This window comes from Sinocyclocheilus anshuiensis, unplaced genomic scaffold (assembly GCF_001515605.1).
Source record: "Sinocyclocheilus anshuiensis isolate Anshui unplaced genomic scaffold, SAMN03320099.WGS_v1.1 scaffold385, whole genome shotgun sequence".
In the NCBI taxonomy this organism is placed as follows: domain Eukaryota; kingdom Metazoa; phylum Chordata; class Actinopteri; order Cypriniformes; family Cyprinidae; genus Sinocyclocheilus; species Sinocyclocheilus anshuiensis.
Window position 1 is genome coordinate 630,377 of NW_015539876.1, and position 14,159 is coordinate 644,535.

At 37.5% G+C, this 14,159-nt stretch overlaps 2 protein-coding genes across 3 annotated transcripts in view; one reads left to right on the forward strand and one right to left on the reverse strand.

Moving 5' to 3' along the window:
- LOC107685293 (cytoplasmic FMR1-interacting protein 1 homolog) overlaps positions 1–14,159 on the reverse strand; it is a 40,192-nt gene that overhangs the window by 4,954 nt on the left and 21,079 nt on the right. For both annotated transcript variants that reach the window (XM_016481825.1, XM_016481824.1), the window contains exons 14-27: positions 13,600–13,766; positions 13,364–13,511; positions 11,953–12,106; positions 10,207–10,363; positions 10,007–10,103; positions 9,809–9,885; positions 9,576–9,684; positions 9,362–9,481; positions 8,691–8,890; positions 7,100–7,187; positions 2,919–3,062; positions 2,373–2,463; positions 854–864; positions 430–549 (exon numbers count right to left, since the gene is read on the reverse strand). In XM_016481825.1, the coding sequence (XP_016337311.1) occupies positions 430–549; positions 854–864; positions 2,373–2,463; positions 2,919–3,062; positions 7,100–7,187; positions 8,691–8,890; positions 9,362–9,481; positions 9,576–9,684; positions 9,809–9,885; positions 10,007–10,103; positions 10,207–10,363; positions 11,953–12,106; positions 13,364–13,511; positions 13,600–13,766 (1,683 nt within the window). The remainder of the gene's footprint in view (positions 1–429; positions 550–853; positions 865–2,372; positions 2,464–2,918; positions 3,063–7,099; positions 7,188–8,690; positions 8,891–9,361; positions 9,482–9,575; positions 9,685–9,808; positions 9,886–10,006; positions 10,104–10,206; positions 10,364–11,952; positions 12,107–13,363; positions 13,512–13,599; positions 13,767–14,159) is intronic.
- Positions 3,789–6,409, forward strand: LOC107685295 (fibronectin type III domain-containing protein 9-like). The gene is made up of 2 exons (XM_016481830.1): positions 3,789–4,055; positions 5,441–6,409. The coding sequence occupies exon 2, from the start codon at positions 5,537–5,539 to the stop codon at positions 6,200–6,202; it is 666 nt and encodes a 221-aa protein (XP_016337316.1). The 5' UTR covers positions 3,789–4,055; positions 5,441–5,536; the 3' UTR covers positions 6,203–6,409.

The window sequence follows — 14,159 nt, forward strand, 5'->3', positions numbered from 1 at the left end:
TATATATCTGTCATGTCATGGAGTCGTGAATAATTCATAAAAAGTTTAAACACGAATAGATTCATTCATGATTGAAGACTTTAGTGTAGTTATGCATCTTGTGTGTCACTTGTCACAGCACAAAAAAAGAGAATATGAAAGGTGCCAAGTTAATTAGTAAAACCTTAACTCACTACCACATTCTTCACTCTAAGAAAAATATTTCAAAACCGCATTATTAATCTACTGAAGATGATCTGTTTGGTGATGGCATTGACCCTCTGCTTAGTTTAAGTACTGAAAGTGGTAATAAAAAGATTGGATATTCTTACATGAGCTGGAATTTCTTCTTTAAAGAAAAGATTATAGCAGGTGGCAACAGTAGCTAAGGTTTAGTGATGCAGTGAGAACAACTTTCTGCAGTATAGTGTGAATGCTCAGTGGTCATACCAAGCTCTGTTCACTCAGAAGGCAGAAGAGCAAAGCATTTCCAACTTCCCTCAGGCTCTGGAAGCACACGGTCTTCAGCTCAGCATACTCCACAATGTCCTTCAACTGGTGGTGGAAGAATGTGTGTGTGTAAATATGTGTGTGTGTGTGTGTGTGTATATGTAATTAATTTAATCTAATTATTTACATTATGTGCTGATTAATCTAATTAAATCACATCAGTTTGGGCTGAGAAATTACCCTCCAAAAGATAGTCACTATTGTGATAAATACACAGTCAGTCACTACCCTGCATCATGTTTGTCAACAGCTGTATGCAATGTAAGATGATGTACAAGTCTGCGTTATACAGTATATGTTAATAATTTTAACGTTATTTTTTCCATAATTAATCACACCTAATTAACGCACTACGGTACAAGAACTCCAGAATACCTGCACCCGGGAGACAAAATCATACTTTCACTGTAATGACAGCCTCATTTTGGTTGTTTTAGGAAATATTGAAGTATAAATATTCCTCTATATGCACAGTGCACAGTGATTCACATGAACAGATCCTTTTCCTGGATCAGCATCCCTTAACAATTAACTATTTGATAGTAATATTGTTCCAGGCCCTAAAACTAACCTTGACTTGACCAGCGGAGGGTTTCTGCAGGTTTTATGTAGGTCAATTTAAGATATTAAGACCTCTTTAAGATCAGGTAAAGAAATTTAAGAAATAAATTCAAGGGAACATCAATATGTACTCTGATCCTTCTGATCACACTGCAAAAAAGTCATCTTCTTCCTCAATAATTGTCTTGTTTTCCAGTGCAAATGTCTAGATTCTTAAATAAAGATACATTAATTTGAGAAGCAAAATGACACGATGAGAAGTTTATCTAAATCAAGAGAGTTTATGATTCAAACAAGCTTAATAATGATTCAGTGCTTATCTTCTATTTGGTGATAGTGGGAGCTCATATTTACACAGGGTCAAAGTGTCTCTCTTGGGTCAGAAAATAAAAGGCTTGCTTAATTAAGTGTCCAAAGAATGCAATTTTCACCTGGCGAGCCGTACTCGTGGCGAGGCAAAGTTTATCTAAATCAAGAGAGTTTATGATTCAAACAAGGACAAATATCTGCCAATGGTCTCAGAAAAATCTACTTAATTAAAGGGAAAGCAAGTTTTCATACCCCACTGACATATTCGTTCTTGCTTTAAGCATAAACTCACTTCATTTTTTTGTATTAAGGGTCTTTAGATTTTAATTGGAAAACAAGACAACCTCATGCATGTATACACACATTTTGTAGTTATATCTTATATACACTGAGTCTTAAAAATTTCTGAATAACAGTTGGAATCTACAGTCGCTAACTGTTCTCAAGTGTACTCTCTTTTGTTATTCCGGTTATGACCAAGAATCCAAAAATAAGTAATGCTCTTACAAGCAGAAGCCTTTAACTACATCTACAGACTCTTTGCCGTTTTTCTACCCTCTGCCTTTCTCTCTCTCCTCCACCCACTTCATTTCATTTTTCCTTTCATTTCTTTTTGTCCAGGCTGTCTGAAGCCCACATAATCAGACACAGTCATGATTTCAGTGTGGAGCGCACCCTCTCAGTATAGTCACCCAGAAAGAAATAACAAACAAGGAAAGGGAAAAAGAGGCAATTACCAAACCTTCTCAAGTCTAGAGGGGTCTGATTAAGTCTAAGACACCAAGTGTCTGCTGCATAAGCTCTGCTAAAAGCACCACTGTGTGATTGACACACTGCAGACAGCCAATCTGCCCAGCAGCAGCACAGTTGGATTTATGAAAGCTTAATGATTCAGTGCTTATCTTCTATTTGGTGATAGTGGGAGCTCATATTTACACAGGGTCAAAGTGTCTCTCTTGGGTCAGAAAATAAAAGGCTTGCTTAATTAAGTGTCCAAAGAATGCAATTTTCACCTGGCGAGCCGTACTCGTGGCGAGGCAGACGGCATATCTTGGGCATCACTTCCATCAGGGTCTTCACATACTGCAGAATGGTGCCCTGAAGCTGCACCAGAAAAAAAAAAACAATATGACAATTTCAGCAGAAATGTTGCTAATGCCCACACATCCAGAACTTTATCTTTTATTCTTTATCCTTTAAAGTTAGATTAGTGGTGTAAAAAAATTGCTCCAACAATGATCTGATTCAGTTAAGATCCTTATAAATGATCTGATGCATCATGAAAACAGAAATTTGGTATAGACCATTTTAGTGCATGCATTCCTGGGAACCGAACCCATGACTTTGGTGTTGCTAGCACATTCCTCCACTATTTGAATTAAGGCATCAATTTGAGAAGTTCTAGTAGGAATGTGGCTGAACATGAATATTAAATACACCATGCATTTCTTCTAACATGTTTGAGAGCCGATGATTAAAAAAAAAGATTTTGTCCAGGGTTTTGCAAAAGCCCCCAGATCTCTAAACCCAAACTTCAATTTGCATGCTTATGCACGTACCAGGCTTTTGACGACCTTTAACAGCTCTTCCATCACCACAGCGATGCCCTGGTATCCTAGAAGTCTGCAAATAGCCTTAATATGTGGAGGTCCCAGGAAGTTCCGGTAGAGGCTGTATACGCTACTGTACGCCAAATTCAAGGCCTGAATCATCATGAAAAAGAAAAGAGAGCAAGTTATGGAATGCCTGGAACAAAACTCAAGATTTCATGTTGAGGCAGAGTTTGATTTGTTTGTCACTTAGTCATGTGTACATGTAATGAAAGTAAATAATAAAGTCTCTCACATTAGTTCATTACAAAGAAAACAATCTGTACTGTCTTACTGTACGCCAACAACACACATACACACACACATATATACATATATATATACATATATATACATATATATATACATATATATACATATATATATACATATATATACATATATATATACATATATATACATATATATATACATATATATACATATATATATACATATATATACATATATATATACATATATATACATATATATATACATATATATACATATATATATACATATATATACATATATATATACATGAGTAGTAACAAAACTGGAAAGAAATAAGCTTCCTTCGGTTCTTTTAATTAGAATGCAGTAACTGGAAGTTGACCGATTAATAATTAATCATAAATTCATGAGCATACATGTCCGTAGGTGTTGTGGCAGTGAGTCAGGGGAGACAGGTCACCAGTCTGTGGGAGTAATTGAGCACAGAGTGGGGGAGGAAAAGTGCCATGTGCTTCTCCAATGACTGAGAGAGAAATGATGTGTAAGAGATGAGGACGAACAAGAGTTCAAGCTCTCCCAGCTGTAATTCTGTTTAAAATGCATTCTACGCAAAACATTGATGATTCGTCTCCCCTTCCCCACTGCACTCTCTCTCACTCTCTCTCTCTGCTTTATGTGCCGTCTGCTGTTCTAATCAGATAGAAGAGCTTTTCTGTGCAGCGGTGTGGATGTGGAGCTCTTTCTGCAGGAGACCTGAGCCATGCCAAACAGAAACCGCTACAGGTCACACTCTCTGAATGCTTCAGGGTGATTCTGTCTGCAACAGCGAGATGATCTGTGTATGAAGTGACTCTCATCTCATCTTTTACGGTAAGATTTTTGCTCCTTTACCTCTCAATCTCAGTTTTCCCAGAGACACCCGTCTCTCTGATGGAAAAAAAGGTGTGGCTCACCTGTAAACAATGGTAAAAGTACTGTCTGAAAATACTACTAAAGAAAATCTTTAGCAGCTGTGTGGATTTGAAAAAGACTGGAAAGTGTGTAGAGTGAGAGAATAAACGTCCTGTTTTCCTCAGACCTCTCTAAGCGTTATTGACAGTGTGTTTCTGGAAGATCAAAGTGATTAGTTTTCAAGCTTTCATACGGTACTGACTGCCAAATAATTACAGTATGTGCGTGTAGCGTACAAGGTCACCAATCATCCGCATTAAGTCCAATGTGGTGATTTACTGATTGAGTTAATGGGCTTCAAACAAACCAAAGGCTCGAGCAGCAAAGAAGAAAAAAAAGGACCTATGGCAACTATGAAGAAACTAATTCACATTTTAAGCAAAAGATAAATATCCAGAAATGTCAAAGCAGCAGAATTCTTGAAGAGATAAAGCAGATGATGTTAAACATAAATAAATGTTTATAAATAAAGAAAAATAAAATAAAATAAAGAATAATCAAGCAGCAGTGTTTGATCATGCATAATGCATGCCTGATATTAGAACAGTGAAGACTGAATAAATAATTGTTTGTTATATATACACCACAACATTTTTTAAATTTAACCTCAAAATTATATTTATTGGGCTGTAATGCTATTCATTTATAATTACTTGAGAGAATCTTTTAGAACTTTTTTCTTGACAAGGGGATATATGGATGTAATGTCAATTGGAAATTTCTGTTCAACTCATTCACATAATCCTGCTTTAGATACCTAGTTTTGAAGAGAAAAAAATTGATACAAAGCAATCAAGGCGGATAAATAAAAAATCTGTTCTTGTACTTAACCTGGTGCTTTTCCTCTCTAGATAAATCTGCTTTTCCTAACACCATGATAGAGCAGGGCAATTGTACTTGAATACAAAAGAAAATTGAAATTACAAAAGAGGATAGAACCATGAAAAAAGCCTCCTTGTGTGTTACCTACAAAACCATTTTCAATGTTAATCATTACAATATGAAAGACAAATTAGACAGAAAAGAACAGTACAACACACAACTGCTGCAAATGTTCAAAACATCTGTATTTTTTTATATACCCGTCCTCAGCCAGTGTATTCTGATTAAATCCTTTTGATAAAGCACTTCAATTCAAAATCAATTTCAGTCCTGAAACCAACAACTGAAGTTTTCCAATTCTTTAAAAACATGCTTTTATGCCAGAAGCAAGCCCATTACTAATCTATTAAGGTCTTGTTGTACTACATTCAAGGTTAGAACTGATCTGAATTAATGCTTTTTTCCCTCCTCTATTCTTCCAGATACTTCAAAATCATTGCATGTCGGGTCAAACCAGCCTACATCATCAAACTGTGTGTGCATAAGAGACTAAGTTTCAACTGAAAAACAAACTCAACATGACTATCACCATTCAAAACATCACAGCCACCTCTGCCATCGTCAGCTGGCCGTCATCCCCAGGCTGTGTGGACACATTCTACAGCGTCATGTATCACCCTAACTGGAACAGCCTGCTGATGGGTTACACGCGCAAGAGCTTCCTGCAGGAGGACAGGGTTCCTGTGAGCCAGACATCCACCAGTCTGGGCAACCTCAGTCCACAGACCACATACATCCTCTGTGTCACCTGCCAGTCCGCCAATCCCACCAGAGAGCAGTGCCAGGTCTTCAGTACTCTAAATGAGGGCACTGAACTTGGTGAGAGTGGCAGGGATCTGGCCATGGGAGTCTGGCTGGCCAGCAGCATCCTGTTGCTGATCATTGCTGTGGCTCTTCTTTGGGGATGTCTCCACACCATGTATCCAGCAAAAAGGGACCCAGAAAGAGGAAGGCAGTCAGGTCCGAACCCTCCACACCTGGATCTGACCCCCATGGGTGGGAACATGGGAAGCGAAGGAAGAAATAGTCTGTACATGCCCAGTTGTGGCGGGGAAGACTCTCAGAACGCAACGGTGATTGAGAATCCTTTTAGAGCCGAGCACGGCAGAGAAATGGCAAATGGGCAGGGTTGTGAACTTCGAACCCCAAGTAATAAACATAGATTTGGCCCCGGGTCAGAATAACTAGGACACCAAATTGTTACTTTGATGCACTGACCCCAAAAATTCAAACTACTAGAAATTACACAATGAGGACAATCACCGGGGTTGAAACAATTTTGAGGAAATAAGACTGACAGTCGAGCTGGGCTGATCGGGTTAAATTAGCATTAAAATGTCAGATCACTAACTTATTAAAAAAGGAAACTGAAGAAGGCACCTTGGCTTACAATACAATTCTACAAACTGCACAGTTATTTATGTATGTATTTTGTTTGGTATACGTTTACAATGGTTCAGTTTGTTAGCACGAGTTAATGAATTTGTTATCAGAATTAATCTAGGTTTACATTATTTAAAAAATGTTTATTCATTTATAAAAATCACCCACACACACAATTTTTTTTATAGTTTAAAAATAATCATAATTATAATAATCATTATTTGAAAATTATCATTTTTACACTATTAAATAGTACCAAATGTTCCAATATACACAAGATTAAGGTTACAGTCAAATCAGAAGCATAGATTATTTTATATATTTATATTTCTACATAATGTGGGTCACCCATCAACATCATCATGTCTGTAGTCCGTACTCCGTAGAGTATAGTGTCAGTTTAAAGTTAAACACCACCGCCATATTGGTTTCGCAAGGAAAAAAAGAGCCACCAAAACATTAAACTGCTTAGTGCACCTCTACCTTTAATGGATATACAAGTGTTTATTTTAATATCTTTGTGAGTTGATACTAGTCTGTCTGTTTTGTGTTGGCTGCATTGAAATCCTACAATGCTTGAAATGTACTTTGCCTACCCATCTAATCTTGCTTAATAAAAAACATTTCCCTGTGTGTTATAGTTTGTCTCAAGTGAATGCTGGAGATGTAATAGATGTCGGTGTGATATTTAAACCCACCTTTGAGCCATATAGGTACTGTGGCTGGGCGTTGGGAGGCTTGTCTCTCTGAAACTCTTGTGAAAATGGCAGCACAGTGCGAACAAACCTAAAGGAAGGGAAAAAGTTTAGGAGTTAAAGTGACTTGTGGATGTGAGTGTAATACAACAGGAGCAGGTGAGAAGTGGAATGACTGGGCTCTCTGTACCCATCCATCACTCTGAGAATCTACTGAGAATCAAGCAGACACAATGATTGTTGTTCAAAAAAAAAAAAAAAAACTTCTCAGGAGCGAGCTGGGACCTTTTGAATGCAGGGCTGAAGCCAGTAGTGTGACTCAGTTTCTGGAACCTGAAAAAGAGATGTAACCTCCAGAGATGGCATCCACCTACCAGTTATGAGCTGTATTGAGACAACAGCTGAACCCTGATGGTGTTAGTTCACTTTGATACTAAATGGGTATATTTATGATGAATTTGTCATCAATAGGTCTATCTTCCCTGAAAGGTCACAAAATGTTTTTAATGACTTTAGTCATCTTTTCATGCCACATTCAGACTCTTTCATGGCCTACCTTCACGCCTGTTCTATACAGCCCATCTTAAACACTGTACAATTCAGTCTTTGGAATATTTCTCAACTCACTATGGTTCCTTACAAAGCTCTCTTTGTTTTTCTCACTTACAGTCATATTTGATATATGGGTCAGATTGCACCTTGTGCTCAGTAAAAAGATTGTATTTGTGTTATTTGACAGTTAAAAAAAAAGACAAAAAAAGAAAGTGATCTACCCAACTGCAGAAGGTAGACAAACACTCAATTCACAGGAGAAAAAATAATAAAAAGGTAACTGATTTGCCTCCACTTCGTGCAAATTACACACTTCTCAAAAACTGCAAACAAAAATCTATGTACAAGAATGTCTCTCAAATGTGGAGAATCTGTGTATCTGAAACATAAGTCTTTTCCTGGTTGAAATAATCATAGACTTTAAGCATAGACTGACTATCAATAACTAATGAATTAACTTAATAATTAACCATTCTCTAAAAATTAAAGGTGAAAGCAATGCGCCATCTTCATTTAAAAGTCTCATGCATCTGGCTTTTTGACAAGTGATCAGACATTTTCTATGCAATTTGACTTTTAATGTCAATCACATCTGTTTAACTGAAATATGGATGAATGAATACATATTGCATCAGCTTAAACCAGAAAGTTATGTCTACACTAATATAGCTGTTAAAGTGCTGTCCATTTATGACATTGTAAATTATATTATTGCACAACCCTGTCATTAAAGATTAGTAGAATGTGCATAATTGTTTTAATATTTGTATTTAATATTTTATTATTATATATTATTTTATTTATTTTATTATTATATTAAAGGTTTTAATTACCAGAATTAATTCTCTGTGATTTTGATCCTGTACAAATTGCCACATCAATCACTTACAGATGTGTCAATTTACTACAGAAAAAAATGTTTACAGATGTACTAAAACACATCATTGTCCAATCAGGGCTTTAAAAATAACCATTATTATTATAATTTCTAAATAAATAAATAACTTTTAAATTAAAAATTTAAGGGGCAACCCCTACCCACCTGTTCGTGGAGCCATTGTAACAGTAGTTGGGCAAGAAGTCATAGTTGAGTTCCCAGAAGACATGGAGAGTGATTCTGCCATAGGGCGCGGATACATTGTGGTTTGCCTCACGGAACATGGCGTCGATACTATCCAATGTCAAATAATTACCGAGGAGCTTATGGGTCATCCGGTTAATATCCAACAAACCCTCCAACTCCTGATCAAAGACAGACAAAAGATGATCAATTGGAACAAAAATACCCTCTCACTTTCTGACCCAACAATAACATTGACCGACAACACATTTCTATTCAGTAGCACACATAGACCTTCAACAACAGGTTGTATGAAAACCGATGAGTTTTGGAACAATTTCATGCATTGGCAATGCATGTGTCACAGTCAGACCTCTATTCAAATGTCTATATATTAGCACCCGCACACAAACACGCATATAGGAAGCAAACATTGAAAATGATTCACTCTCTGGCAGCCTATGCTAAATTATTCCCAGTGCACTGAATTTCAATTCTGCTAGAGAGGTGGCCTCTCTTTCATTAAAAATCCTGAACGAGCAAATATCCAACAAATTCACAGCTAAAACAAGCTGAGCAAATTCAGGGTCTCTCTATAAGAAATTGAAAACTGCAAATTTCCATAAAAACAGAGATTTGAAAGTATAAGGCACCATGATGGAAGTGAGGTCCTCGCTCTCAAAGCGGTTGATGGCGAGCTCTAGGGATTTGTACAGTGCCGAAGACACTCGCTGGGTGATCAGACGGTTCAAGTCAATCGATCGTCCAAGGAGCTGCAAGAGAAAAGGACAAAACAAGATGAGCGGACTTGAAAACAGCATTAATAAACAGCAATGACTGTGTAAACAGAACAGTGGCTGTCCTTACCTGGACATGTCTCTGTTTGAGAAGCGTCTCGTAACGATTGGAGGAAGGCCATGAGATGTTGGCGCCCTGATTCTTACATTCAGCTCTTAGTCTCTTATCCAGAAGGAGGCTACAGAGAGAAAATAAAACACTTTTTTAGGTCCCCAAATTAACTTCCATTACTACAGAAAAGTTACATATTTACCCTGAAAACAAATTCTGTCCAAATAAGGCATTTAAACAGACAGACTTACCTTCCAGCAAGAATCTTGTAGTAGGCAAAAATTTGATCAGCAAGTTTGTAGACAAACTGATCAAAGCAAAGGTTCACCTGGGAGAAAGAGAAAAAAATCCAGACGCACAATCACTTAAAAGAACATTGAAACTCGAGTAGAAGAAATTAAATTAGCAATGCAATAACTGCTTCAAAGGATTTTCAAGAGGGCTTTTACCTCAGCTTCAATCTCATCATAAAGGAACTGCTTTTTAAACTTTGTGAGAGCGTAGTGTGCGCTGTCGTTGTACAGATCCAATGAATATAACACATACCTGTAGAGATCAGACATACTTAGAAGCATATTTCATAAAAGCATTCTTTTTTGCACATGTATAGTACAGCAATTCATGTATTAATTGAATTTTTGGTTCTCACTCCATCATAGAGGCCTCTTTAGCCTCCAGGATGTGGTCGGTAAGGATCCAGGGCACGGACATCTCAATTGGGAACTGAATGCGGCGACCCATTGTAAGCTCCAGAAAGAACTCACGGAACCAGAGCTGGGACAAATCACAGCACTGCTGCAGCGTCTCTGCAACACATCACGCATTTGTAAGACACAAAACATTCTTAACACCATCCGCATTCAACCAAATACAATGGCCATTTTTTAATGGAACACTGCCATGTTAATTACAAATAATTGATGGAAAAAAAAAAAAGAAAAATTGATCATAAATTCCCTATAGACCAATTTGGTGTAGACGTCACAGTTACATCACATGCAGCTGCGCGCGCATAGTGGTGGCAGAAAAACACTGGGAACAAGTGGAAGGAAACGGGTAAAATCCATGGAATAAGATAAAAAAATGTATTGTTGTGCCTTTGGATGTCAGAATCGGAATGCAAATAATTTTTATAGAATACTGTCATCAAAGACGCCATTTGAAGATAAACGCAGACGTTTAAACAGACAGACTATGGATGAAAACTGCTATGATTACTCTACTTTTAAAGCATAAATTTGATTTAAACAATAAGTCTACATAATATTCACATATGCAGTTAATAGGGGACGTATTGTATTAACTTAGCCCTACAGTTACAGCATGAAATATTATTTAAACCTATTACTATTAACATTTTACATAACATTTATTTATTTTATCTCACAATTATGACTTTTTCTCGCAAATGCAAGTTTATATCTCCTAATTCGGACTTTATAACTCAATTTAACTCAAATAGTGAGTTTGTCAATTCTGAGGGGAAAAAAGCCAGAAGTGTGGAATATATATTCTGAGCCGAGGGGAAAAGAGAGAATGACGAGTTGTTTTTCCTTATCAGTATTGTGAGATATAATCTCGGAATTGCGAGAATAAAGTCAGATTTTTGAAATATAAAATCAAATTTACCTTTTTTTTTATTATTTTATTCTTCTCTAGCCGTAAAGGTTAGAGAACATACGTGACCAAACTTTGCACGTATGGGTAATGGAAAACGTAAATTTAAATACAGAAATACAATGCCATTTTGAATATTGCATACGGGTTTTCTGCAACCATGATGCGCGCGCATCCCGAATTTTTTTTAATTTTCCCGAAAGTTTACAAACCTATAATTAGCCTATAGATGTAATCAATTCCTGATGGACAAAATCAAGTGCCATCCTATATTTTTTCTAATTTGAGATCCTGTTTCACTTGGATATACAACAACAGACAAGAAAATATGGTCACAATTTTCATAAAAAAAATGTACACATTCATTTGGATTAAATAATCTTATATAATCTATTGCTTTATAATATACAACCTAACAAACTTTATTTTACAAAATTTGTAAAATACTTCTGCTGCTTACTACAGGCTTGACAGCGTATTTGTGCTATCTATCTTTAAAATAAAAGCCTTTTGCTAAAGCAATGACATTCACAAATTTATAAATGTAGCTTAAGTGTCTATATACCTTTTTAGGCCTTTGTGGACACAGAAAAGGTCAATAATTGGTACTGATGCATAATGGTATGAAAAAGGTTGGTTAAAAAAAATAAAGTATAGCTGTATAGTTGGACAATAAAAACACGGTAATCGCACATTGGTTTTTACTGTAGTTTAAAGGTTTGAATGCTCTAAAGAAATGTCTATATTGGAGTGAACGGCAATTTAGACTGTTCCTTACCACTGAAATTGAGCAGGTGAGTGTAGAAGAATGATTCGCGATGGAACTTCTCGATGTCCAGGATGGTCGAACCCTCCAAACTACTGCGCAGAGTCTTCTTTGAGCCGCTCTTATCAGCGACCAGAGACTCCAGCATTGTCCTGACCATATACAGCTACACAGAGGAACAGAAAGAGTAAGTCTTTTACTCTTCGCACATGCATGTTTAGCCACCCCTCGACAGACATTCACAGCTGCATTCTGCTCCGGTCATCTTGCCACAGGTGGACCTCTTTTGCATTCTGGTCTGAGTGCATTAACATGGTGATGGAGGGCACACAGTTTCTTCCCTGGAGCTTCCCTGGAGAAGTGGATGTGTGTCCGTGTAGCACTGTATTTAAATACTGAGAGGCTATGTTCACAGTTATTGTTTGGGTCAAATTGTCTTGAACAAAGTATGACAGGGATTTTTTTACACTAAACATATTTCATTAAAATCATAATACTTGTGAACTACCAAAAAAAATAAATAAAAATAAAATATTTACTCCTTTTTGTTCCCGTTTGAAAAACCCTTCAACATGAGACACGAATGGATCAAATTCTGTCTGTATGATCAAGGAGGTCTATAACAGTAAACTACCCACTGAGGTATTAGTCTAATTCTAAGGCACCAGAAACTGGTAATGTACACAAAGCCAAAATTTCAGGTCTCAATGCGACCCTAGTTCAGAGTTGTGAGCCTCTTGACAGAAACCTCTTATGGTGAAATTCAACCATAATCATACAGAGCTCAAGGTAATGACAGAAAAGCTTGAAATCAATCCACACTAACACAAAAACATTGATGAGTCAAAAATTAACATAAAAAGATTAAAAACAATGTGGCATGGGAACAATCCTCAACACGTACTTCTTCAAATTAAACTGACTGTTGAATCAGGACACATGTATGAATCTCTCTCAAAAATTCCAGTAGCAAAGCACCGAGATCACGTTGAGAGGCAGAACCGATTACAGCTCAAATCCCCGAGGCGCTATTGACATTCAATACGACACCCTTCCATGCCACACCGGATCAACCGTGCTTCATGCAACATCTGCGGCAGAAGCGAGTGGAAGATTACATGCGCTTCTGAATGACACTGGGCTTAGCCGTGTGTGTGCGTGGAACAGGTAAAAAAAAGCATATAGCAGTATGGCTGGTTAGGTTGTTTCACGTTAGGAGTTGTATAAGGTGAAAATTAAAAATGAAAAAAATTCACATGCCATTGCATTCAGAATGCAAATCATAACTACAGACTCTTGAAGGTAACTGAGTTCTGAAGTGTGTTACTGTCATACATGCTCTGTAAGTGCTACATTGTCTAAATTTGTGTAGAATGTTTCTATCCTTTATCGTATAGAAATTGGGAACTAAAGAGCCACATACTTGAGTGCTGGAGGGTCCTACGGCACGACGAGGAACTTTGATATCAAATCCCCCTTTAGGGTCCTTCTCGCCCCGCAGTGCTGGGTCATTATGTGGCTCTCTGCCAGTCTCCCAATCACAGATGGTCTTACGGATGGCCTGGAGGACGCTGCAATAAAGTCAAAGTCAGCCAAAACAGACTTAAACAACTAGAGCTGGAAGACAGAAAGATCATCCGGTTTGGTGCTCTGTTGTACCTCTGGATGACGTTCTTCTTCCTCTTGATGGCCTGACGCAGCGGTTCTCTGAGCGTTACCTGGGCAAAGTCTTGCAGAGCTGCGTAGATGGTGTGACGGATGGCATGGTTGAACACGCTCTCCATACGGCCCATCAGCACCTGCAGGCCCTTTATCATGGCGATGACCTAAACACAAGTAGACAGAAGCACATTCAGACAGAGAACTGGAACACGGACACAAACACTTCTGAGTTTACTTCAGATATGTGACCCTGGACCACAAAACCAGTCTTAAGTCGCTGGGGTATATTTGTAGCAATAGCCAAAAATACATTGTATGGGTCAAAATTATGGAAGCATATAGGTAGCGAAATTCAATTTAAGCGTGAACAGAGAAATATATGAAGGTATTCCATGCTAAAATCAAACGTTCGAACGACCGACCGATCGAAAGTCTACCGAACGTCTTGAGCTTTGAGCGTCTTACACTGCGGGTGACCCACATGACGTCAGCGTCTTGAAATTAGCTGGTGTTTAAACATTTAAGGAGCCAAGCTGCTGTGTAAAGATTACAAGCAT

Coding starts and splice junctions, on each gene's coding strand:
- LOC107685295 (XM_016481830.1), top strand. CDS start 5,537: ATGACTATCACCATTCAAAACATCACAGCCACCTCTGCCATCGTCAGC.